The 27,657-nt window shown below is 39.6% G+C and overlaps 1 protein-coding gene across 2 annotated transcripts in view; it reads right to left on the bottom strand.

The window, feature by feature from the left end:
- The window catches only part of FREM1 (FRAS1 related extracellular matrix 1), a 66,129-nt gene that overhangs the window by 23,338 nt on the left and 15,134 nt on the right, over positions 1–27,657 (bottom strand). For both annotated transcript variants that reach the window (XR_003532124.1, XM_027670651.1), the window contains exons 7-24: positions 25,968–26,076; positions 24,223–24,354; positions 22,212–22,556; positions 21,390–21,532; positions 20,611–20,807; positions 19,339–19,429; positions 18,141–18,308; positions 17,396–17,604; positions 16,499–16,592; positions 15,800–16,052; positions 13,892–14,089; positions 12,443–12,628; positions 11,264–11,460; positions 10,251–10,479; positions 8,526–8,670; positions 6,082–6,223; positions 4,505–4,700; positions 3,472–3,736 (exon numbers count right to left, since the gene is read on the bottom strand). Coding sequence is in view for 1 of the 2 variants with exons in the window: in XM_027670651.1 (XP_027526452.1) it covers positions 3,472–3,736; positions 4,505–4,700; positions 6,082–6,223; positions 8,526–8,670; positions 10,251–10,479; positions 11,264–11,460; positions 12,443–12,628; positions 13,892–14,089; positions 15,800–16,052; positions 16,499–16,592; positions 17,396–17,604; positions 18,141–18,308; positions 19,339–19,429; positions 20,611–20,807; positions 21,390–21,532; positions 22,212–22,556; positions 24,223–24,354; positions 25,968–26,076 (3,299 nt within the window). In the remaining variant the exon portion in view is untranslated. The remainder of the gene's footprint in view (positions 1–3,471; positions 3,737–4,504; positions 4,701–6,081; positions 6,224–8,525; positions 8,671–10,250; positions 10,480–11,263; positions 11,461–12,442; positions 12,629–13,891; positions 14,090–15,799; positions 16,053–16,498; positions 16,593–17,395; positions 17,605–18,140; positions 18,309–19,338; positions 19,430–20,610; positions 20,808–21,389; positions 21,533–22,211; positions 22,557–24,222; positions 24,355–25,967; positions 26,077–27,657) is intronic.

Below are 27,657 nucleotides of genomic sequence, written 5' to 3'. Positions count from 1 at the left end.
TCCTAGATTTCATTGTCAAGACCATTAATTAAGTATTTTTTCTGAAAGGAATTACATGGAACATTGTCATGCCTATAGAAAAAACTTTTGAGGGTATATGAAACTAAAAATGGCTTTGCAAATATCTCACGATCCTACCTGTTCCATCAACAAACAGTATGCATGAGTTACCTGTCTTTCTACATAAATGTCAGTGATTATGCTGCACAGTACATGCAAAACGATTTTGGAAAGTGGTTTTCACACAGGTTTGTGTTCTGCCTGATCCAAAACAGAGACTGCTTTGCAAAGAAATTTGCTTGTGGTAGAGTGGGACAGTTGTTTCAGACTGTATGAGGGCCAGCCTGGCTGGCTCCTTTCCACCTAGGACTCTTCTACCATACATAAGGGAAATGGAGACTGGCTAACGTTTAGGTAGATTATCTGTTTCCTCTTGTTCTCTTGACTGCAGACCTTGAAGATGTATTTAAAAAAATTACAGGGTAAACACCTGGTCTATTGTTTCGTGCCTCAAATGTGAGTGACTTTCAGTAGGTCAAGGTGCAGCTTACTGTGTGACACAGACTGTCCATCTAAAACTCCTCACTGCCTTCACCAACGCTGGATGATTAGGGCTTGATCAACTTGTCAACTGGCAGTGTGCCATGAAACAGATGGGAATGACTATAGGCAGACCAGGGACTATATAGCAGTTAGAAATATGTTTACTGAGGATGGTATTCCCAGCTGGGAACCTAGAGACATCTGTCTGCACTGACCTAATGCTATTGTGCCAATGGGAGAGGGGTTGTGCTATTAGTAAGCTATCTGAAATCAAACACAAAACTAGAATAATGATGATAAATACTATGCTAAGGTGAAAAAAATGGGTAAAACACCTTTAGTCAATACCTTAAACCTTCTCTCAAAAAATATGAAAGATTGAAGCAGAAGTCAGTTTCCTCTCATTCTTTTGATGGCTGTAAAATCATTTGGATGATGTCTCAAAAATATTTAAGTGAAAGATTTAGATAAGTTCACATAACTGAAGATTCATCCAGTCTTCTACAGAATACCAGGTAGGAACAAACCTCCTGGTTATATACATCAGACTGAAATTTACAATGCAAATTTCATTCACCATTCAGTTTCACAGGTGATGAAACTGCCTGTGCCCAAGATGACCTTTTTGTGCACTTTGGGAGATATTGGTTGTTTATTTCTGGTTCATGTCTGCTTCATTATTTCCTCAGGAATGGAGAGCAGCCAGTATTCTCCTCATTCTGATGAAATTTAGGGGACAACTCCCAGGCCCAGTTTGGAGGACATGTTGCATGGTTTGATTTCACCCCTACCAACATTTCATGCTTTCTGCAGTTTGATGGCAATGGAGTTGGCTAGAGGACCTACCATCTGTCATGGTATTTAAAAGATAAAAATGGAATCATAAATAGTGCCAACTCATTACAAAATCGAGCCAGCATGTCAAAATGGAGAACATTAGCATGTGCTTTTAGTATCCTGCTGCCAGCATCTGATGTCAGATTGCTAATCACTTGAAGTCGTCTGTCCAAACAAGCACTGCCAAATCTTTCTTCCAGGCCAGCAGCACCAAACAATACAGGTAAATTTATGTCTGAAGTAAGCACTTTAGTGGGAAGTAAAAATCTGGTCAGTTAATTCCTCTTCCTGCCATAATTACCCATATAATTAATGTAACCATTCCATGTTGAAATAATAATAACAATAATAATAATAACAATAATAATAATATTCTGCCAGAATATTTCCATGTCTACACAAAACCAAATGTCTTTCCAAATGTTCAAGAAACGTAATTATTGTGATTAAAATAGTTATCAAATATCAATAGTTATCAAATGTCAATATTTATTAAAACATCATAACCTTACTTTTATAAGGCTGACTTTCTAGTTTGGTTCTTAGTGATTGGCCTAAACATTGGGTTTATCCACATTCCTAGAATTTTTTGATCTGCTTCCATTAGTGTGATATGGAAGTCATACCAACACAAGCCACACAAGCCACTACTACACTGCCCAAACTAGGGTCGGCATGACTGCGACCTTACTTGCCTAAGCTGATTCTGGTTTTGGTCAAAGTGTTTCACAATCAAGAAACATAAAACCTGGGAAAAATTGTTCACTACTTCTGCTGTGAGTACAAGTGGATCAGACAAATCTCCTAACTAGAACTTCTACCGCATTGAATTTAGTGGAAGGGATAGTCTTAATTGTTTGATTTGAGGAAAGTTTCAAATTTACTTTTGCTTTAACTACAGATAATGTCACCTGAGCTGTCCCAGTGTCATAGGGAGGTTTATTTGATGTGTCCAGGCCCCGCTTGCTTGACTTCCCTGCAAAAAAGCTCTCTAACTGGATGATGCAGCATGTTTTTGAATCTTCATCATGTATCACAGAAAAAGACATTCAGATCAGGAATCTATCAATTAAAGAGTGTGTAAAAAAAGGGTCTTTTCTGAATTGCAGCTCTTAGGAGCTAAATCTTTCATTTTGCTTAGTTACAAATGAAAAACAATAAACTCCTAATTTCAAATTTCACAGTAAGTCCATTTTCTGTCAAAAGCTATTTTCAGAGAAAATTACCAATGCAAGAAGCATTCTTCCTTTAGAAATATTATCCTTATTTCTGAGCTCTTTTTTACCCTGAAATTGATCTCTTTTACAAAGCTGTCTGCAAGACTTTGAACAGCAATACATCTACTCTTTATGTGATGATAACTCATTACATCATTCCACTTTATAAGCAAGGGAGGTTAATTTAAGAATAAGGAAATACTTTAGGAATGCATCTAGAATAAACTGTTCTCAGGGAAAGGTTTCAGAACCAGATGAAAATAAACTTGAATATCATTAGGTTGCTCAACTGGGCCTATAGGTAAACCTAATGGGTTTACCCCAAGAATTCAAATGTCTACATGAATTTCTGAGCTATTGTGGTGTCAAAATAGATTAGGAGGACTGGTTTTCATTATGTTCAAGAACTACTTATGAATTCAAAAAGCCCAGAACTTAATGAATATGATAAATAAAAATAGACAAGGAAGCTGTTATTTAATACCTGAATGGATCAGTTTTACAGCATCCAGCTGTGGCAAGAAACCAAAGGAAAATTCCACAAAGTACATTCTTAGTCTTTCTCTCCCACTTAAATCTTAACAGCTGTGTAGTCTGAATGCTGTAATAATGTTGAAGCTAGTATAATTGAGTAAATATGGCTCTGGCTATGTTTTCAGCATTAATGACAAAATGCATTTTTTACCAAAGCAGTCACAACTGCTTATTTTATAAGCAGTATATTTGCTATATAAATATTGACAATTCACATAGATATTCCAGCTCTTTTTAATAATTTGGTTTGGGTTTTTTGTTTGTTTGTTTTGTGCAAAATTTTTAAATATCCCCAAAAATTCAAGGGGAAGAGTTTGGGGGATAGGGTCATATACCTTACCTGAATGTATCTTCAAGAACAGCTGCCTTTGTGCTGTGAACATAGCAGACAATCTGTCGTGCTACATCCATTTGACTGAAATTTGTAATGGGGATGCCAGGATAGCTGACATATTCTATTTGTCCATACTGGGGTGGGGAGGTTATCACATAAAGGAGCTCTTCTGGCTTGTCAGTCCCGTCCAGTGCAAGGAGGACATCGGTTGTAATGTAGCCACGATCTCCTTTTGGCACTCTGAGGAGTTTCATAAAAACTGCAATGTCTCCTGCAGGATGGACAAAGCAACACTAAAATTGTCATAATGAACTTGTTGATATCTTGTGCATTATTTAGCCACAGGTAAGCCATCACCAGTAGAAAAATCACAGGACTGTAGGATTATAGAGAAATTCAGCCTGAAAGGGACTTAAAGATGTCTTTAGTCCAACCTTCTGCTCAAAGCAGGGTCAGCTGTGAGACCAGCCATAACCACATTGCTTGGGGCTTTATCCCATTGAAAACTGCCAAGGCAAACTGCACAACCTCTTTTGACCATTCTTCCAGTCTTAGCAGTGTCAGGTTAACCTTTAGGTTTCTAATAGGGATGCAATAAAAGAAGAGAGACCATAAGACTATAGACTAAAGAGAGAGAAGAAGACAGAGCTCTGTCTATCTGTCTGGGAGACAGAACTGTTTCTGAACAGTCTTTTGCCTACCCTTTTACATTCTTGTCATTTTTCTTTGCTTTGATTTACTCAGACATAAAGCTATTTTCTAAAGGGTATTTTCAGCTCAATTTCAAAAGTAGCTGGGAGTCCTTGGAGGCAAGGTGCAACACGTTGCCATCAGCAGTGCCTTTTCAAATCCCAGGACCACTTCTTCACCAGCAGGAACATCAAGGCTCTGGCCAGCAGTGAAATCCAAGCAGTTAGACTTACAGAATCTGCAGAGAGACTTGCCAGGGGCCTATATAGTGCTCAGGAAAGGATCAGAATGTGTACTCAAATATCTTTGTTTCAGAAACAGGCACTGTAAAACTCTGGTAGATTTTTACCCTTTTCCGTGTCCTTGACATTTATGTAGAAGTCCACAGCTGGGGATCTGTTGTAGCCATCCCAGAGGTAAAATGTGAAGCTGTCTTGGTTCTTGGACCCTACAGCTCCTGTATGGACATATCTCACAAGGTTCATATCCAGCTCTTCCTGAGTACATGTCATTCCAGTTCGGAGAGTCACCCAGCCTTGTCCTACCTGGAAAGAATAAACATCCTTCATTAAATAGATAGTTTACCAGGCATCCTCCCCAGTTAATTGTGTTTCTTTGTAGTTATGTAGACTGTTAGTGGCAGCTACTTGGCTTCACTTCTAAGCTATAGACTCTTTCCTCATAGTATGTTTTGAAGGGTAGCAAATAGCTGGAGTTGTTTCCAAGCAGCTATAAGGCTGGAGAAAATACAGTGATCATTAATAAAACAGAGTAATACAGAGTTTAGGCACTTTTACTATAGGAAATAAATTTCTGCACACTTCTCATTAATACACCAACAAGATGAAAATGAAATGGTCCCTGACTCAGCTTATGTTTTCTATTTCTTAATTTCACAAAGCTGCTCTTAGTTCTAGAAATCATCCCTGAAAGGATGTCAGAAATGAACCTGTGAGGAACTTCAGGGAAGCGCAGAAATTTAGAATCCCAGAGGTCCTCAGCTGCAAAAAAAATTAACTATCCTATAAAATTTCCTGCTTTTCTGGAAAAAGTGTCATACTAAGTTGGACTGATCCACGTAGTTGACATTTAGTCTGCAGGAACAGCATTACTAGCTTTGGAGCAAAGGTTATCAAGGACAGAGAGCTCAGATATATGCGTGTACCCTACATGTTCAAACTGACAGACTCCAGTTAGTAGCTGCCTCTTGCCTCAGTATGTGGGACCCCTTTAATTCACAAGTCTTGTGTGATCCACAGATCCATGTAGGGATCCAGCATCATAATACTTTCCAAGTATTTCAGGGGTTTTAGAAGTGGATTTTTTTTCTTTTATATATGCATGCAATTTAAAAGAGGCATTTTTTTCAATCTCGGTTCCTCTGGCTTCTCTTCAGTCAGTAGATGATCCTCTCTCCTTCCATTTCTAATCTTATTTTTTGCCTTTCCTCTTGCTATACCCTTTCCATCTTCTTTTTCCCTTTCTTCCTCTCATACTCTTCTTCTAACTCATGAGTTATTACTCACTCTTCCGCATACAACTCCCTCTGTGCTTTCTGAACACTGAAGTAATGGTTTATTTTGATTTGGTTTTTATCAAGGACTTTCCCCCCTGCCCTCTCCCAGCTTTGATGCTTGATTTTCCACTTAGTGGGCTGATTATCCCAGCATCTCTCTCCACTGTCACCTCAGATGATCTGCCATGCTTTTCACTCTCCTCCTGTTGAAGATCTGGGCTTTTAGTGTCAAAGCCCCTGGGACAGCATCATTCTTTGATTTAAATGCTCCTTCAACAATCAAACTGGCCACAGCTGTCTACATCAAAATATGACAGACATTTGGGAGAAAAGGAAGATGAACTTCATTCTAGCCTAAAAAGAAAGAGTTCTTTTGCATGCCTGCTTTTTGTTGAAGTACAAAGACTAACCTTGAGCTGAAGCTGACCATTTTCTGGAAGTCTTTCAAATAAGTAGTAAATTCTCTCCCTGGGGGTATCTTTATCTTCCGCTGACAGAACAGCACTAGAAATTATTCGAGTTTCACCTATATTCACCTCTATATCATTCTTCCTGCAAAAATTAAAAGTCATGTATTGATGCAATAAAAGGAACCTTTTCAACATGTAATTTCTCTGCCAGGAATATGGATTACCCAGATGCTGACAGAAATGACAACTGTGGAAAGAATAGAAGGGGGTTGTGCCTATTTCAGCTCAAAAGAGAAAAAAAAAGCAGTGTAGGCAAGCTTCTCCTTACAATGGTGAAAAACAACAAAGCAGACACCTACAACAAACTGGGATTTACTACGTCTGTCTTATTCCCCTACTGTTTACTGTCATACAATTTGTAAGAAGAGGACAATGTAAACAAATAGGCTGCTTTATACATTACTGCTACTACAGACCACAGCAATATTGGCTCTACTGTTCACTAGGGAAAAGACTGTCGTTCAAATAAGTAGTATTTCACTGTTCACCTTTACTTATAAGAGACACAACAAAGGTCTAACTGGCTTCTTCTGTATGCTCCTTCTAGCACCCACATCTCATCTTGAGAAGAAGTGCTCAAGGGAATGTGTGAAAGCTTTAAATTCCCCAAGGGCACTCCCTGCTTTAGGATGCAAGCCAAGAGGTGACAAATTGAGCATCTGGCAATCACTGTGAATAAGAGGCACTGTTTGCCAGCCAAAAACATCCCATCCCAAGTTCTTCAGTCTGTAACTAATGGAGATGAGAACTGAAAATCCCTGAGGTGGAAAGGGCTCCCAGATCAAAAGGTGAGAAAAAGTTTACAGGTATTGTCAAATGGTCACCTAGAAAACACTGTGGTAGCTTAAGGAAGTTTGCGCCCCACAGTAAAGATGTGGTGACCGAATGTGGCAGCTAAACCACTTCAGTGCCAAACTGAATGTTTCCTTAAAGCACTTACTGCTTAACTACTGGCAGCATACCTCATCTCAGTGGAAGAGTAACAGGCAAGAGGCAGTAACTTCATAAAGAAATAGCTATTTTGCGAGTAGATGGCTCACTCTGTGCTACTGTTCACCATAGAAATGGCAAATGGTGAGACCTAACATCGCCAGACAAGGCAGCAACAGTTTCTGGATCTAGCTGGGCAAAGCTAAAAACACTCGACTTCTTGCACTTCATCATCTTCTTTCAGAGAGAAAGGGTGGAAAATGACATCAGTCTATAGCACGTGAGGAACAAATAGACAATTATCAGTAATTATCAGTACATGATATATGAATACATAAACTATACTCTTTATTCTAATAAAAAAATGGATGTTCTCTTGTTAGCATTATGTGGTCACTGATAATCTTTCAACTAAAAAACTAACATTTGTTATTGCAGGAAGCTCTACATGGTAAACAAAACATAAAAAATTCTTTTCAATGGGAAATAGAAGTCTGATCTGAAAATAGGCCAAATATTATGAAGGATCAGAAATTTCCACTTTAGCGTCAGCCTGCTTAACAGGCTGCAAGTTGTTTCTGAAATGCAAACATCAGAGGTTCAGACCTATACCCCTGACACCTTTGGGCTCTAAGCTTCCCATCTGCCTGTCTGGGGCTGGAAAACAGTCACAAGGATGGAGGCCCTGATGCTCTGTGACAAGTTATCAGTTAAAAAAATGGGGATCCCGAGAGATGAGCTCCTTTTTAAAATGTCCAGGAGGTTTGGCTCTCTTGAAGCCAGCTGCCCATCTACAAATGATCTGCCAGGCAATTTCTGATCACGTCTAATTCATTTATGACCCTTAGTTTTGAAGCATAAGGGAAGTTGGATTATGGTTGAGCTTTAGAATATATAGAAGAAGAGAATCATTAATCTGAAAGCCTTTCCCATGCATCAACTTTGTGGATTCTCTCATGCCAAAATCCAGAGTTGCTTTCAGAGAGGCATTTTAGGCAGGTGTTTGTCTCAGGGAAAGGGAATACAGTACCATGGTGGTCAAGGTTCAGCAGAAGTGCATGAAGATCAGGGGTGTCTGGCAAATATTTTGAAGCAACTTGTGAAAGATGCAACAAGCATGTTCCCCCACGACCACTCCTTTTTTTTTTTTCACTCCATTTAATATTGATCAACATTAAGGCATGCTATACTTTCATTAATTTCTTTTTTTTTTAAACAGGCTGATAAAGACATAGATTGGCATCAGCCTGTGACTAGTTATGGCTTCTTCTCGCAATCAGTCACCAAGGACATGGTTTAATGGTGGACATGGTGGGGTGCTAGTTAACAGTTGAACTTGGTGATCTTAAAGGTCTATTCTGACCTTAAGAATTCTATGATTTGCTGTTTTGATGGCTTTTCCATAATTTTGTCTGAACACATTCCTCTGTCAGAGACAGGAACATGTGACTTACTTGCTCAGCAATGGTTTCTCATCATTAACTGGAATGACCTTTACTGTAATGGTTCTGAGGACTTTATGTTTTCCATCTGATAGCTGGATTTTAAAGCTGTCAGTGAGGTTTTCAGAGTTGTCATGCATGTACATCAGCTTCATTCCTATATGGGTTGGGAAGGGGGAGAAAAAGAAGAGAGAAAGAGAGGGAGAGACACACAGAGAGAGAGAGAGAGAAAGAACAACTAAATCTGACTCCTGCAAAATATGTCACATCATTTCACTCTGCTTCCATCACTCTTCTTCTATCCCCCTCCCCTATGCCCTGGTCAAAGTAAACTTGCTTTCAGCTACCAGAATTTTGGTAAGCCACTGCTGTTAATTAATCTAACAACATACTATTGAGTCAAAGTCACCAGTCTGACCTAAGTAAGGAGTAACTCTCTTCCAAAAGGGGTCTCAGTCAATCTGAAAAAGGCACATTCTTCTCTTCTCCACATTCCAAATAACTTTGACCATAGAGAGAGTGAGATTGTCAGGTAACACTTTTCTGTGCTCTAAATAATCCTCAGAAAGCTTTAAGGAAGCATTGGGAAGGACAGCTGAACTTGTGTCTATGACCATGTACAATCAGAAGTTCTGAGCTGGAGGTGGCTTGTTCACCATTGTGGACAGCAAAAGGGAGAGAACAGCTAAGGAAGAGAGTCAAAACCAGGACTTGGGAAGGCTGAGGAATTTGGGGTGGACTCTTGATATTTCTCAATGTTCATATTAGACAGGCAGAGACAAAAAAATCTTTCCTCCTTTTTTTGAGGGCTGAACTGAAACTTGAGTGGCAGTATTGAGTTCATGTCTTTCTTTATATTGATACATTCCACATTTCACTAAATAGCCACAGTCTATTTAGTGAAGAATCTATTATATTCTTGGCAGTGTTAAATAGACTTTTTGATTACATGTACTAGAAAGAGATTTGCGGCTTCAAAGCAGGTTGACTGATCATGATAAGCTATAGAGCCCCAGTTCACACCTTTATTGTTAGACATATGGAGGTATATCACAACCTTTCAATATCTAAAGGAGGCTTATAGGAAACATAAAGAGAGATTTTTTACCAATGCCTGTAGTGACAAAATGGGCACGAGTTTTAAACTGAAAGGAGGTAGGATTAGGTTGGACATAAGAAAAAAAGGATTAAAAATAAGGGTGGTGAGACACTGGAACAGTTTGTCTAGATTAGTTGTGGAGGCCATGTCCCTGGAAGTGTTCAAGGTCATGTTGAACAGGGCTTTGGGCAACTTGGTTTAGTGGAAGATGGCAGGGTATGTGGACTAGGTGCTCCTTAAAGGTCCCTTCCAACCCAAACTGTTCAATGATTCTACGATTCTGTGATCACTTAGAGAAATACTTAACCCCATGATCAGTTAATGTGTCTCTGTTTGCTGTCTCTGTTTTAGGTGCTGTCAAACATTTAGAAATCTGCTTGATGATACGTTACATTATTCCTTTTTTTTTCCAAGGCATATTACTATCCTTTATGACACATAGGTCTCTCAGGATGACTTTATTGATAGATCCTAGAAACAACAGATAACAATAGCATTAAATATTTCAACTTCCATTACCAAACACTGTCTTGAAAATACATAAGGCAAGTGAACAAATAAGTGATGAAGGTTTCTTTGTGTGCCACTTGCCTCATTAAAGGAATTAAAGACCAATGTCAGAAGAATGCTGCACCTACCATTCTTCAGTAGCTCCATGGAAAAGTCATGAACAAGCAACCCATGGCTGTGGTGATTGTGGTTAATTAACTGTTTATAGTGTAAAATATCATTGCCGTGAATTCCATTAATAAGGAATCCGTACCAGGGCCTCTGCACAACCCTAAATACCAAATGGTCTTGAGGTACATCCAGGTCAACTGCATTGAGAACAGACAGATCCAGCTCTTTCATCTCCCCTTCTTGAACCTGAACGTGAAAGAAAAAATATCCAGTCCTTTTACATAAAAGGAAATAATAGAATTTCATCATGATTTCCTAAGTAGGGGCAAGTGTATCTCTTTGTTTCCTGCACCCCTTTCCCCGTAGCTTTTTAACCTGGCTACTGATTTCAACCAGTTTAAGAAACATAGAGAAGTAAATGGCTACAGTGATGAAAAGAGAAGTTGAGATAAGGAGTTCATATCTGCCCCAATTAAATGAAAAGATGTTAGATAAGTCAGTGTAAAATCAAGCACTCAGAAATGCACAAAGGAGAAAGCCTTTAAATACATAAATGTATCTAAAAATACAGATGCATGTAAATTTATACATATACATGCACTTTTTACTTTACAGTAAGATTAGCTAACACTGCCCTAGCATGGTGCTCACCGAGTTATTTATATGAAAAACAGTCTTCAGAGAGGAACAAAAAAATACTCTGTAGAAAAATTGTAAAAGCTCTTGAGAAACCATAAGAAGCATAAAGATATTTCTGTTTTCTAGATGACTTATTTGTTTAAAGATTTGAACCTTTTCTTTTACTTAACTGCAGGTTTTCAAAAAGAGCTATGAACTGCTTCTATCCCACTGAAGCTCTGTCAAGCAGGTTTACATAGGATTGAACTGGGCTGTTTCCTGAACTAGGCTGACTACACAAAGAAGGGGAAAGTTGCAGAGGAACAGGAGTTAGGACAATGCTCTTATTGATATTAAAGAGTCTTTTCTGTTTAAAATAATTCTATGACGGGCATTTTGCTTATTTCCTTACAGTAATATTCCTGGCTATGAATTCTGGGACTTCGTCATTGGTTGGGGTGATCAGCACAAAAAATGGAGTCTCTGCTGAGCGATGCAACCCATCAGTGACATAAAGTACAAACTTGTCCTCTGTTGGCTCCATTCGCATGTGCCTGGCTTGTACATAGTTTATATTCATGGTTTTCAGGTGCTTAAGCTGAAATGAAGCTAGAGATTTTAAAAAGAAAATGAGTTAGTACAATCTTCTCCTGCCCTCTAGGCATATATATCATAAAAAAACTTTGAAACTGTCCTTTTTCAAAGAATAAATAGCTTGGATAAGTTCTCAGTCGTTTTTTGGCTCTAAGAGTTAGTTACACTGCAGGACACATGCCCCTCCCCAAAACAAAAATACATCATTCTGCTTCTGGTGGGACTGTACATCTTCATACTTCTCAGTTTCATCTGCAAAACCGAGCCCACATAAAAACAACTCAAAATAACAGGTAGGAAAAGGTCTAAGGTCCATGATTCCTTGACAGTGCTAGGTTAATGGTTGGACCTGATGGTCTTTTCGAAGCTAAATGATTCTATGATTGTATGACTCTCATTACACTGCTATTTGACCGACAGATGAGGAAAATGGGGAATCAAAAGGCTCAGTGATTACAGGTTTCCAGCCCAAGAAACCGGTAAAAGCTGGTAGCATTACAAAGCATGGCACAATCCGTTCTGCTGATAGTGAAACGTTTTTTGAAAGCGGACAAGGGAAGAGACCCAAGTCAACCACCGTCTCTCACCTTTGTAACTTTGCCTTGGAAACTCATGTGAGACCTGGTTTACTACACTTAAATGATAAATGTATTGGTGAAGGAACATGTGGGAGATTTTCATGGGGGAGTGAAGTGAGAGGCAGGGAGAGCAGATTAATGTGTTATATTGCCACTTCTAATAGACTGCAGCTGGAATGCATAAAACAAGGCTTGGGTTGTTTACTTCAAGAGCCAATTTTTCACATTTGCAGGGCTGCAGTCTCCCTTTGAACTCCACCCACGCAGTCCCACTGCTCTTCATTTGCCAGCACCTGCTTCCCTAAATAAGCCCATATTAATGCCCACACCTGCAGCTGCACCACCAGAGCCCACAGCACAGCCCTCCACGAGCCCTCTGTATTCCATCTGCTTGATTACCACAAATTGTTAAGACTTACCTATACTTATTCCGATGTTGCTCTTCTCAAACCCAGGAGAAGGCAGTATATTTTCAATGTAACCAAACTGGGGAGGAGAAACCAACACAAACTCTAAGTCATCTGCAGTGGTGTCAGGGTCAGTGGCAAACAAGTGGTTGGTTGTAAGGGCTGCCGAGGAGCCCTCCTCCACCACAAAACTTGCACCTGCACACAAACAATATGATACTCATTATTGCTAATTTAGCTCATTTTACTGTTGTTTTTGTTAACAAGAGTGGAAATAATAACTAAGGGGGGAAATACAACAAATGCTTAGTTACTGGAGGGTTTTGGTTTAGAGTCTTTTTCTCTGCTTTCGCCGACAACTCTGCTCTTGCTATCACAGAAGTAGAGAAGAAGGGAATCATGAAATCATTTTACTGTTAAGTTATTAGGTATGGTTTATATACTGCTCAAAATCAGCAGTTACCTCTGTTTGTCAGAGCATTAATTACATGAGACCTGTTAAGAATTGCTCATAATGAACAATTTTTCATGCATCACTGCTTAATTTCCCTGCTGGGACAATGCTTCATTTCCAGAACACTACTTGGGTGAGAGCCTGCAAGTTACAAAACTACTTATAGATATGCTTAAATATTCTCTGAGATACATAATATATACCTTACAAATATATGCTCATGAATATATACCTTACAATATATGCTTACAAACAAATGACATTGAAAAACACAAACATAAGGCAAACATACCTTTAATATGTATACCACAGACCTCATAATAAGCCCAGGAAATCAATGGAGATTTCACACAATGGGCTGTTGTTGGACTAAATGTATATTATCAACTCTATTTCCATTTTAACTGTTTTTTTTCTATTCTGAAGAGTCCTAGTGAAAGTGTAGCTTCACGTCTATTAATATACAGCCTATCTTTGTCTTTATTCACTAAAGGAATTAAATATAGGTAATATAGGTAATAATGATTCTCTCCCTTCATATAAGGCCCAAATTTCTGTTATATACTTTACATGCAAAGGTAGATAGATATTTATGTTTATGCTTTTGCACTGTATAAGCCTGACAATTGCTGGACCCTGAATTCAGTTCACGGACAAGATATTGATCACTTTTACCTAGGCATAGCTTATATATGCAGTAATGGGCATGTAGAGATGGAGGGGAGCAGATCCAAGCGCTCTCATCTCTAACCACATGATTTAAATATACAGCTGAAGAGCAACGAGCAGTTATTCTCACACTGGCAGTTGAACTGGGTGGTTGCACTGCACTAGCAAAAGAAAAAAAAAAAGACGGAAAAAATTCTGATCCAAAACTTTTATATGCTGATGTCAACTGACTCTTTCTAATGCTAAAAAGCAAAGAACAAAAAACTACCCTGAATCTTTAGTCATTACAGTACTGCGTAGCCCACTTTATAATGCCATAGTAAGAGGAAGCTTTTCACCAGTTGCAATAGATGGAGGCTGGCTGTCCACTGGAAGTACAGTGATGTTAAGGTCATACACAGGAAATGGATCATGAGGTGAATCTGGAGGAGGAAGAGGTCCATCATAACAGCAGTCTTTCACATCTGGGCCAGCTTCACCATCAGAGACAATGAAGGTTAAGATCTCAATGGAAGGAGTCAGGCCAATCTCCCCACCTGAAAAAAAATACTGAGGTTTAGAAGAAATGTTTTACTGAAAGTCCATGAAGAATAATCCTTATCCTGAAAGGACAGTCTTCAGTATTCAAAGTCAGAAAAAAAAGAAAGCAAGAGCAAAATTACAGGAATTCTTAATTCTACCTGGTGGGGGTGCTGTTTGTTTAGGGATTTGGTTTGTTGTTTGTAATTAATTTTAACCAGCTCACTTCTATTCTAAAGTAAGACAGTGTAGAAAAGAGAATAAGTATTCTTATTACAAATAGTTATAAATTTATTATTGCAATGTTATGATATGACATTGTTGTAAAATGGCTAATAGTTCTCATGATTATGTTCTTTGGGCTCTAAGGCACGTGCAAAATATACATTGTGCAGAAAAAGAGCCTTTTCTGCATTCCTTCTTGAAGAATGTAGGAAAATCTTTCTTTTATATACATGCTCTCTCTATGACAAATGGTAATACCCATACTCTTCCAGAAGAAAACTTTTTTGTATGCCAAGTAGTGCATGTATTCCTATGTGCCTCTAATCCCTGCAAAATGGACTACAACAAGGGCTGTGATTTGTTACTGAACTGTGTATTATGTCTGTGTGTAATGACTTTCAAAATGTGGGCTGATACACAACTGGGAACTGCCCCCCCTTGCAAGAAGCATCTGTGACTCAGAGTATTCTGGCTCCAGCACTTCTGGCAGCCTGTGTCTTGCATTGCTGCAAGATATTACTAATAAGCTGCCTGCAAAGGAAAGGCAGTGACTCCCACACTCTCTTGTGATATCTACTGGCAGCGCATTTAATGTGTAGAAGTTTGGGAATGAAAAACACAAGCGCTACACTCTTGAAGGTAAAACTTCATTGCCCCTGCAAAATACTGTCATTGAAATACAGTTCCTGGTATCTTTATGACACAGGAGAAAAATTTGTTGTGGGTGGCCATAATCAATACTTCCTTCTCAAATACCAGCTGTTCATTTCAGAGAGTGCCAAGCTTGAAAATATCACATCTATCTTCCCTGCTAACACAAAATTACAGAATAATTCAACAGAAAATGAGCACCTTTGGAAAAAAAATAAAGCTGTTAATCAGAGATGTAGAAAAGAGAACCCCTTTAATGCTAATGAAAGTATAAAATTAATAGGAAAATAAGTTAGCTAGCCCTTGATTTCTGTGAGTAATTTAAAAAAAAGTATTAACAATAAAACCACAAAATAACACCTTTTTAGCATTGTGTTTCTCATGAAGATCAGAACTTCATTTATCTTATGATGCAGAAAGACTATGAACTGTCCAAAAGTAGATATCCTTCTAGATTGGAGAGGCAAGTAAGAAGTACCAAAAGGGTTTTTTACTGTCATGAAACACATAAAAATACTCTAGTTTGTACCTAACTTAATAATAATTTTTTTCAAAAAGCCCAAGACATTTTGTTAGCAACAATGAAAGAGATGCTCCAGGATTATGGTGCTTTCATGTACTTGTTCTAATATAATTTTCAGTTGAAATGTGGATTTCGAGAACGTATTAAAACATTTGGTAGTTGTCTATCATCATCCCTCTTCTGAAGTCAGTTTACTTTTTTCCCTAGCCACAACATGTGCTTCTTCAGCAGTTCCTGCTGAACTTGTGCAAAGGAATGGATTCAGGTTAAGATTTTTTTGCTAAAGCCTCTCTGACCACCTTCCACTGTAGTTCTGTCCTTAACTCACTAGTGTGCTTGTATGTGATTAAACCAGCGATGACATCAGCTTGGGAGAAATGATCCACAGGAATACCAGCTTTCCTCACTACCCCGTGGTAGGGCTGGCGAGGCAGCATAAACATCAGTTTCATGTCATCACTGTCTGCATCTGTAGCAGAAAGGTACTCTGAGGAGATGACCACTTCTTCACCCTCCAGGCAGTGGAGCACAGGAACAAGGCCTCTTCGCATAACAGGTAGCTCATCATTCACAGGCAGCACCTAATCAGAAGAACAATTTAAGAATTTTTTATTTTTCACTTCAGTGGAAGCCGGTTGTTTCAATATAACCACTTTGCCACCTAAACTAACAGTATGGTGTCAGTGTCAGAGTACACTGAGCTTTCTCTATAAACATAAAGAAACCAGCGGAATTAAAAATAAAAAGACAAAAGTAAACCAAACTAGGTAATTATAGTTTAAGTACAAAGTGAGTAATTCCAGATAGAATAACCCAAGCTAGAGTAAGCACAAATGCCTTTTAGCTAGTGTAAGTCAAAGTTCCTCTCAAATTTGCCACATGAATCTGAAAGCTAGGGTTGAAATGGAAGTGTAACACATCCATTATCTTCCAGTTTCCAAGGGAATGCAAAGACTTTCAGAAGTCAAGATTTAAACCCTTTGCCTCTACAGAGGCAATTGCTTTCAGAAACACGCAATGCACTGACCTTGACCTGCAGGATGAACTCAACAAAGTGGATGCCGTCTGTGGCTGCAAAGAGAACATCATCAGTGAGAGTCTCAGAGCCATCATGACGATATCTGTGAAAAAAAATTAAAGAGCTACACAGATTTCTCACAGAAAAAAAGAGAAGCTAGGCTTTCTGGTCATGCTCTACAATATGTATCCCTAACAGTATAAAAAACTGCTACCTGTGTCCCTAAGACTGCTGATTCTGGATCAGAGTATCTCCAGAGGGCTTTTATGGACTCCTACAAGAAGAAAAGCCCCAAGGTAAACCATACATCAGTTGGGAAAAAGGTTTCCTGTGGCTTTGTCATCTTATGTCCTGGCTGCTTGTGAGGTGTTTACCAAACATTTATATTCTCACTGTGGTGAGTGACCCCTTTGACTAACAAATGGAAATAGAGCCAGAGAACTCTGCGTGCATGCAGAAAATCATGTCTTGCTCTTGCTGCAAATAAAGAAGCAAAATTTTAATCTCCAGGTTAATCAGTGTTAACACAAGTTTTCTTGTAAACTAAGCAAGTTTAATAAACACGCAACTTCCTTAAAAGAAAAAAGCTTGCAACTATTGCCTTCTTCACAGGAACAGCATGGCTGAATATAGAATTTGCCTCCTTATCTGCATAGGCCAGTGTTTTATAGAGAAACCTCTCTACATTAGGCATGGGTGCTAACTCCCGTTTCCTGGCCACACAACAGCTCATTTCCATGGTGACATTGTGGTCCCAGGGAATCTTGACCTGGAACAGCTCTGCCAGAGCTGTGCTATGGTGAACATTGCCAGCTGTAGCCTCTGCACCTTGTACCACTTCACCGCAGGCTTTTGCTCATCCGACTGAGACTCAGCCACACAAAAGACAGCCACCACTCTTCTAACCTGACTGCCAGGGTATGCAGGTCCTCACAGGAAAGCCTGTTGCCTTCATTCATGGGAATGCCATCCAGCTCCACCACCCCATGCTGAGGCTGCCTCTGCAGAAGCAGGAGGAGATGCTCCTGTTTCGTGTCCGCATCAGAGATGAGAATGTGTCCCTCTGTAACATGGGCCAGGCCACCCTCTTCCACTCTTAAATGGCTTGTCAAAACCTGCAGGGAGGAGAAATGCTGAGCTCTCTTTTCTATTGCACCTCCAAACTTACACTGAACAGGGCAATTCCCATTTGCTCTGATATAAGGATGTGTGCCACCTTAAAAAACAAAATGCCAAATTCTCTTTTCTACTGTGTTAGAAAAACCTAGGAGGTTACCCGTAGTGGGTCATTACATGTGTATCCCAGTTCTCATCCCATTCATGAAGGCTCCTGCCCTCCATAGGCAAGAAGCAACACAAAGTAGAGGGATGCAGTTTTGCTAACCAGGATGTGACGTACGTGTTTTTGACCAGATACAGAGATGCCAAAGGTAGTCCACAGTTTATTTAGCACAAAATATCACACTACACACTCATCAGACTTCACCTCCCACTTCCATCCCAATGTAAGCCATGTGCAAGACACTGAAAACCTGATCCCATGGAAGATTTATTTTTTATCTCATTCAAATCAGGATATCTCTCTACATTTCTGTTTTGACATGAAGCAATTCCCAAGTCCTTCACCCAGTCCCTTTCACCACCACCTTACCTCTGGAGCTTGATTGTCCACAGGAAGAATTGTAATATTGAAGCAGATTCCATACAAAGTGCCTCCATGCTGATTGCTGATGGAAAAAATAAACTGGACTTGCTGAGGTTCAGGACCGATGTCCTGCAGCGGTGGCATATAGGCAACTTTCATATAGTTCACAGCATGCTGCAAAAAGAGAAGAGGGGTGCATGTAAGGGCAGATAATGGCAATATCCATAATTCATGACATTAAGGACCTTTCTCATCCCCTGATTAGATGTTATTCCAACAGTCAAAATTAAGTCCTGAAACTTTGCACTATTTTGCTACCAGCAGTACCTTGATTAAATGCACCTTTAGCTACAAATTAGGTGACTACATGTTCAAATACTTGACCTATAGCAAAAGATATAGACACGGTTTATAAGTGATAGCAGAGTTGATAACCTTACCCTCTTGATGAAGCCCTTTAAAAGCACTGGTCCCAGGACCTTTTCTAACTGTGACTTTAAAAAAACAATTCATAAAAGCTAACATCTCCCCCAGCAGCTGAATTTGCCCTCACCTGTGTGAATAGCAACTGCATGTCCTGTGTCCCTCGGTGAGGGCAGGCCAGTGAAAGAGGCTAAAATAGTTATCAAAATCTTGCATCCAGACACGCATATTAGGCACACAGTTAAGGGTTTGTAGGCTCAGAGCTCTCATTATGGTACTGCAGTGATCACTATTATGCAACTTTAACCACACAGCAGGATATAAAACAGGGCACTTTAGTAATACTTGTTTGTCAAACTACGGAAGCATGAAAACTGAACAACAAAATCCTGAAAAGCACCTGTTCCAGCCAGCCATACTGTGCCACATCTGTTGGCAGAGACACTGAGAAGCAGCAGGAAACTGTTCAAGGTCTCATTTCCAAATTTTGTGGTTTTTTCCTTTCTCTTACATCAGATGAAGCCAAATTCAGCTTACCCTAAGCAACTACAACCCCTGTTGGTTTTAGGAGAGTTGTGTTTACATATTGCAAGACTGAAGCATGATAGAAATTTGTTTTGAAGGCTGGTATTGAAATAACAAAGTTTTGAGCTTCTTAAGCAGAGCTCGTGATAATAGTGCTCATTTTCCACCTCTTGTTTTCCTGTCAAAAAAAAGCTGAACACTTGAAACTTTTTTACGTTGTTTAGAACTGGTTATGATACTAGATAACATAACAAACCTGAGTAAATGACCGCAGTGCAAGAGCAGCAGGATCCTTGACCAATTTGGGGATAGTGTCCACCATAAACAGCTTCCCAGCATCTGAGTAGCTACACAAAAATATGTATGTCACATACTGGGTAGCAATACCAAAGAACAGAAAAAAACAGTCACTTAGCTCAATCTTGAATTTCAAATTACTTTCCCACTCCCAACTGCATTGAAAGGAAAACCATTTTTCTTTTTTCTATCCTTGTTATTCGTTCAAACATTATCAGAGAAAACTGACCACAGGAAGTATTTTTCAGGATGGTCATGTAAAATTATCTCATACTTTATAAGCAAGTTCTGGGATTGCTACAAGTGTGTCTCTACACATCCCAGATACCATTTACACTACCTGAAAGTCTAGTTCATCACATTCTTATTGCTTGCACACCTTCATTTATCTTTAAGCAGAAAAATAAATCATTTTTGGTTTTCTTACATCTTATAAACTCTGAAATGAACCAGATTCCAGTAACGTGGCTTTCCAACAGCAGTGACCAGCAAACTGGATAACTGTATGGCTATTTGACTGACTAGGGGAAGAGCCTAAATGTCCTTCTCCTCCAGCTACGTACTGATCCTCTGTTGCTTGAGGTCAAAATTGAAAGCATTGATCTTCAGCTTAAACCATACAATGTCTGGATTTAAAACTGTTCATTTAGCAAATTGTTGCCAATGCTGCAATGAAATTACAGTATCACTGACATAAACTGCTACTACACCTATTCATCCCATACCCCTAGTTGCCCCCAGAACCTGTTCTGCCTCCATTCTGCTCCACAGCTTCCTAGTCCAGGACCAGGAGTCCTTCACAATGCCAGGGTAATAACATATATTCTTGAAAAAGCTGTAGCACCTCATCTTCTCAGTCTGGGGCAGGCACAGGTCAGCCTCATTCTAACAGTTAGAAGAGGTGCTGTGACTTGTACTTGAGGCTGTACAGGATCCCACAACAGTGTAAAATGCATATCCAACAAAGAAAATATTGCAGATGCTTTCCTGCTTCTTATTTCTTGCTAAACTATGCATTGGGGTTTTTTATTACACTATGTATTACTCTGTTGTTTTAGGCTCTAGCTTACCCTTAATCATCAACAAGAGAGCTGCAACCAGCTATTGTCGCCTGCCCTTTTAGCAAAAAATGAGGTACCTGAGGCACTAGCATGTTATTGCCACTGAGGCTGCTCCTCTTACATGGGTCATTGCCCTGGCCCACCTGAAAGGTATATCAGGTTGCACCTACCCATGGGTGCAAGAGAAAAATGGGGAAGTGGTTATGGTGTATGTGAGCTCCCTGTCTTGCTCTTCCACATCTATGAAGTGGAGATGTTTCTTAGTTAGGTGAGCAATCTCAGTCTCCTTAACAACCAGGTGACGGGTCACGTCTGGGGCTTCTCTGGGTAGCTGATCATCCACAGGAATAACATGCACCATCATCACCTGAAATTGGGAAGACAGTAAAATCACTAGCCATTCCTCTCAATAAGAGAGTGTCCAAGTAGCTGTTTACAAACATGTACACAGAAGTAAGTGGATCACTGGAATATGAGATATAGGATGTGGCTGTCATACCATATCATGAACACATGAGTAATGAAGTATACAAGACTTAAATGCAAAGCTTATGAAACTTAGTGGTTTCCCTCTAAATTAAATGCAAAGTTGAATTCAGTATGTTGGACTCTTGGGTAAAATAAATAGTCTATTCTTATTTGACTTCAAGAGGTGTGTTTAATTTGTTTCTACTGTCTCCAAATACAATTTGCTTTCAACATTTCACTTTGCAGTGTAGGAAAAAGTCTTTGCAATGGACTTGTCTCTCTGTCGCCAGGCAAAGAATTACTCAAGGAAAGCAAGAACAAGAAATAGCTCTGGAGAATGGTGTTTGTGGTGATGACCATGGTGATGGCAAACTGAAAATATCTATACCAGTTCGATTTGAAAGCCCGTCAGAACATGTAAGATCATCAGCCATTGGAAGGAAAAATGCAGGAGAGTGCCAAAGATGCTTCAGTTTCATACCTGTGGCTCTGAGAGATTGGGAGGATCATGGCTGTCACATAGCACAAACTCAAGGGAATCTTCAAATACTTCTCCTCCCAAATGATGATAATAAATTATTCCATTAAATAGATCCCTCTGAAGAAAACTGTTGACAGAATACCCTGTAGAATTGAAGAATATATCTTCTATTGAACAGTGCATGATTTTAGAAGTACATTAAAATTATCCATTAGCTGTGCAAGTAACTGGTGAAGCACAATGTCCTCTCTTTAAACATAACTAGGGCAAGTACTTTGAAATATTCTCTCATTGTCTTCCACATTCCTTGAAGATCATCAGCTTCTTTTCTATATCACTTAGAGATCACTCAACAAATGAAGCAACACAGCCAACAGGCCTAAAGCCTTGTTCAGAAGTCAGAAGAGAATTTGCAGGACTAGCAGCCTCTACAGCCTAGCACAGGAATTTCTGAGTTCAGTTACATGGAGGGAGAGCTTTCTCCTCGTTTAGCATCATTATCGTCATCTATCAGCTCTGAATTTGTCATGGATCCTTGCAGGCAAACTAACTCCTGACTAGCCCAGCTTCTCTGTAGGAGAAAAGTACTGTAGGAAAATAGAGTGGAAGAATTGTGGCACAGGTGTACGTGTACACAGGTACAGTTATCCTCATGCAGAGGCTAACATTAATTAATGATGGTGATTTTAAACTATAATGAAAGAAGTACAAGTTTGCCATGATTTGTCCTGAGCCAAAGTAAGTTGTCTGATTGTAACTTGTAATGTATATAAAAAAGGAGGGGACAAAGAAGAGCATGCTGTTGTGGATGTGTTTCATTACCTATCATGTTTGGTCCTGGTTTCTTCATGATTTCTCCAGCCTGTGATGGCTTGGTAATATTGAATAGTATGTAATCATCACTGGAATCCATGTCAGAAGCATGAAGCATGGAGCCCTGAATCAGGATGGTCTGTCCCTCATGAACTTCAATAACCATATTGCTGATCAGAAATGGAGGGCTGTCATCTTTAGGGAGGATATTGATTGGAAGTTTGTGGCGAATACTGTGGGGGCCATCAAAAATTCTAAATACCACGAAGTCCTTAGTAGAATCACTGTCATCATGATGGTAGTGAACAACTCCAGCCTGGATGTCAGAGACTGTGAACAGGAATCCTTTCCCTCCTGTCAAAACAGTGGAAGAAAATGCATCCAAAATGTGTGGTTCAGCCCAGAAGATAATTCTTCTACCAATATGAATGTTATTAGGGGAGAGAGAAAAACACTGCCTTTCCAACTAGAAGAATCAAATATAACTTCACCTATCAGAAGCAAGTTTGTAGAAACTAGACTAGTTACTAAAAATGCAGAATTTGCTACTGTGGTAGCAGAAAAAGTCCTCCAAATGTCCATTGCACTAAAGATAACTTGGATGGAGACATCAAGGATTTTTAAGTGTGACTGTTTCCACTTCAATTTCAACCTCTACTTTCTTATCAGAACATTTTACATGTATTTTAAGCATCAAACAGAATATGCTTTATAATTAAACTCAGCATTTCATTGCAAGTAAAAAGTTTGTGGGTTTTTTGGTATATTTTATACCTTTATATTTTTGTATATTTTGTATATTTTATACTTCTGCTTCACTAGATGTGTTATGCATACAGACAAGTATTCAGGCAAGTTAAAGCTTTCAAGAACTGCAATCTGGTGCTGAAAGGTATGATCTCACCGGGGCCCCAAGAAAAAAACCCAAGCATTCCTTTAAGGCTTGAACATCATTTGGTGCTTGCTAGACAAAAAAAAAAAAAAAAGACAATTGCCAAAAATTGTGTTGATGGTTTCCTCTGCACATACCTATGCAGAGGTATAAAAGAGAACAAGGCGTAGTCACTGGAGAAGAAATATCCACCCCTGACTGGTGTGTGGGAGTCTGAGAAACCGTCAGACTGAGCATGCAAGGGTGGGACTGCCACCAGGAGATGGGCCCTGCAGGCACAGCTGGTCTACTGCTCTACTGCCTGCAGCCACCCTCCGGCCCCTGGCTGGCTGCACAGTCCCCCTGTAACACCACCTCTGGGGCTGAGCCTGCTCAGCACTGCTGACACCACACAGTTCATGTCTGTAGTTTTACAGGAGGATGATCTTCCAGACAATGAACTCTTTGGCAGTCGTTTCCTGAGATAAAATGTACTTCTGAGTAGTTTCTATGTCCACTAAATTCCAAATATCAACTTCCCCTTTTCTTAAACACTTGACTTATGTCTCTAGATTATGCATTTTACATGAATATGTTTAACTATCAAAAAAACCCAGCACTGACAGTGGCAGCATGTTCCCACCTTGGAAGAGCAGAGTCCCTTTTGTTACGTAACAATTTTCCCAAGCACTGTGCCCTCTCATGGGCTGCAGAGCAAAACTAGCAGTACTGATAAGGCAGAAGGCTAATGAATTAGAAGTCTAATTTAATTGTCATTGTTTGAAATAAACCTTAAAGCTGCCAGTAAGTAACAACTGGTTCCAAATGTTGTCTGTATTCACCAATAAATCAAAATCACTTGGCATTCTTTAGCATCTTGCAAGCAAAAATCTTAGAAATGAAAATGCAGTGACTGCATTTCACCTGTCATGCTTCTCAAAAGCATAGCTGATTTCTTTAAAATTTCAGCTTTGGAATGTAAATATATACTAGGAAAGTAAAGGTTTAAATGCCAAATTTTTTAATATTCCTTTTTTAATCCCCATGCCCAGCATGGTTGTAGCAGGGGAAGGTGGTCAGCAGAGGGAGCAGAGCTGTTGCATTATCATAGAGGATAAGTTCCCAGTCTCTGGAGTTGAAATTACATACCTCTCACTGAGAGCCGCCCATGCTGTAAGCCATCAACAGTGACCAAGTGAACATTTTGGATGTCATCATTGTCTACAATTTGGAAGTGTTGCCATGTGATGGGTCGGGATTGCCCCTCTAGGAGGTTGAGGCCTGCAAAGAGCAGAGCATTACATCACCAAAGCACCTGTGACATTCAAGGCTGTCAGCATCTAGCCCTTCTGCAGGTGTTTACAGCCAGGGAAAAAAAACAGAATGTTTAATTCCATGTACACACCTACCTGCAACAGGCATTCCAGGTTCGGGTTGGAAATTAGGAAAAATTTCTTCATTGAAAGAGTAGTTAAACATTGGAACAGGCTCTCCAGGGAAGTGGTGGAGTCACCATCCCTGGAAGTGTTCAAAAAACAAGTAGACATGGCACATGGCTATATGGTTTAGTGGGCATGGTGGTATTTGGATGAAGGCTGGACTTGATAATCTTGGAGGTCTTTTCCAGCCTTAATGATTCCATGATGCTATGATTTTAAAGCCAGCTAAAAGCCCGATAACAGCTTCTGACATACTTGCCTTAGTTAACTGTCTTTAAGGCATCTTTTTCAGAGAAATAATCTATTCTGGTGCTGCACAATGCACATAATGCAGGTGGTTTGGTGTGCGAACTGCACATTGTGCCCTGGGTGGGGAGAAATGGGTGGAGCCCCAGGCAAGGGAACCATGAATGGGCACAGACCCTTTCTCTAACAAAGGGCACAGGGAGTGGCTGGTCACATAGAAACACTGCAGGATTCGATAAAAAGCGAGAACAAATATCACCACTGGGACAAGTACACAGACTATGAGGATATAAAAGCCTAGGGATTCCTTTGTTCAGGGTCCCTCCGTACAGACACACAGCTTGAGCTGGTTTTGTGTTATTGCACCAAGTTGAATTACATAAAGGAACCAGATATCTGGGACTCTGCTATGGAAAACCCAGGTTCGAGCCAGTAACTAGTCTAATAGTGTGAATGTGGTGTGTGTAGGGAGTCAAGAGGGGCACCCATCGGCTCACTGGAGCTGCCTGCTGTGAAGGGGCTGCGGTCACAGCAGTGAAAGTCACCATTTCAGGTGGGTTTCTCTGGAAGACACGAGGTGCCTTCCTCTCAGCTCCTTCCCTTTCTTTGGTGAGGAATCTGCACTTTCTCCAGTATTAACTTCAAGACTCATTTGGTGATACACCTTTGCCTTTTGATGATTAAATATCAATGTACCTTTCACTCTCTAACAGGAGACCCTCTCCCCTTCAAGGTGCAGGCATCATAAATCTGTTTGAATTAGGCTTAACCCTGTAAGGTTTCCAGGCTTTAAATGGCTGGTGGTAATGCCCTCTTTTCCCAGTTTATTTTTGCACACTTCCACTTTAAACACCAACAAGCCTTAGTCTTTCCCCCATGCTACCCTACTATTTCTATTCCATCGTATATTTGTCCTTACTATTTAAGTGGTTTTATGTACAGTTAATTCTTAAAGAAAATGCTGCATAAAGAAATCCTGATTTTCCCATATTTCTTTATTCTACATTCCAGTTAAAACCTTAGATCTTTTTCAAGTTGTTATAACATGTTCCCTCCAAAATGGATAAAGGGAAAGAACAGATTTATGCCCCTTCAGTTTAATGATCCTTAACCTCCAGATGTAAATCCGTGTTTTAGAGCTTTGTCAAATGTCTGTGACAAAATGCTATAAATTCTGTAGCAAAATAAACTGAACAAAAGAGATCTCACCTGTATTCCATGAAACCCGAGGGGCATTTGTATCTGTTGTTCTGATAGAAAGATGGACAGTGATTGGTAAACTCCTTTCAAAGTAGAAGTCATGAACCTCAAACTCCACCTGTTGTGAAAACAGATGAAATGTTTATTGAAAAAAAAAGGCCCTGAAAACCAAATGTACCTCAAAACACATATAGCACATTCTGTTCTGAGAGATCTTACAGGCTTCTGATAATATGTTAATAAACAAAACTTGGTTTAACTTCTAAAAAAAGCCATTGAAGTTCTTCACTAGAAGACTATCTGACTTCTGTGCTCTTCACAGTGAATTCTGTGAAAGTTAGTTTGCAGTGTGTGGAAATGAATGGGAAAGATAAGCATTTTCATTGTTGTTTGCAGTACAATTAACTCAGTGATTAATATAACGCTTTTTTTTTTTTAATTAGTAATAAGGAAAGTACACTGCTGATGCTTTTGAGAAAGCGCGCAGGATCACTCTTGAGGAGAAAAGACAATGCAGAAAGAATCGAGCCTTGCTGAATATACCATCCAAGGAGTCTTTCTGCTGTGTCTTTTGCAACCGGACATGCCTGTCTCATATTGGCCTTTTTAGCCACCAACGCGCTTGCAAAAAACGTGGGTAGAGCCTTTCCCAAATCTTCGTTCGCGAAGCCTAGCCATGATGATGAATAATGAAAGTGGGTGGGGGCATTTCCTGCTCTTGTAAGACATGTAGCACCAAAAGCAAATATGAAAGAAAATATATGGAGTGCCATAGAAAATATATAATTAAAAAAAAAAAGTCAAACTCTTGAGTTGTCAAACTCTGGGACTGTCAAATTCTTGAACCTGCACTCAAACTAGGCTCAAAGCAGGACAGAGACAAGGCACTTAAGGAGCAGATGGTTTAGAAGGATGTCTGATCCTCACACTAAGGAAACAGAAAGATAGGAGGTTCCTACGACAGCCAAGGTTAAAAAAGAGACAACCCTTGTCAGCATCAGGTGCCAGTTACTGTTACCATTCCTCTGCTTTCCAGTCATCTGTCCTCAGCTTACCTTGCTCTGATTTTTCTGTTTCTTGTTTCATTACTTTAGTACCAACTATTTTGTTTAGATCAAGTAATTCCTTAACTATCTTACCAGACAGTTATTTTATAACTTACTCCAGGCGCTGCAGGCAGCAGCTTGATCTCATAATTTGCATCATGTTCTCTATGTTAGTGACGTGCTTTTATTACTCCCAGCAGGAACTGCTGGGAGTCCCTTTTTGTTATCCCTATGCCACCATTGCCACAGCAGGTAGGCTGGAAGATCAAATGTCACTCCTGACCTTTAGCTGGTCCATCTTTCATGACTTCAAATATGTCAGCTCTACAGAGGTCACAGGGATGAGTACTGTCATGTAGGCATAAAAGCTGTGTGAAAAAGGCACCACTGATTTTTCCAAAGGCTCTTGGGTAGATCTACAAGTACTGTTATTTCACTATTCCCCTTATAAAAAAGTAAAATAAAATAAAATAAAATAAACATCCTGTTTAGATATTCTCAGTCAGAGTGGCTAAAAATATTTCAGTGCAAAGAAATTCTTACGTAGTCAGTAATAAATACCTATTTTTTTTAGATAGTAAAGTAATGAGTCATTGGGAAAGGTGGTAAAAGATATTTCCTCTGCTCCTGCACTGTATATAGTTGTAGAAACT

Source organism: Neopelma chrysocephalum, unplaced genomic scaffold, assembly GCF_003984885.1.
Source record: "Neopelma chrysocephalum unplaced genomic scaffold, ASM398488v2 Primary Assembly neopelma1_96921, whole genome shotgun sequence".
NCBI classification, from domain to species: Eukaryota; Metazoa; Chordata; class Aves; order Passeriformes; family Pipridae; genus Neopelma; species Neopelma chrysocephalum.
This window is presented reverse-complemented; position numbering and strand designations above follow the sequence as displayed.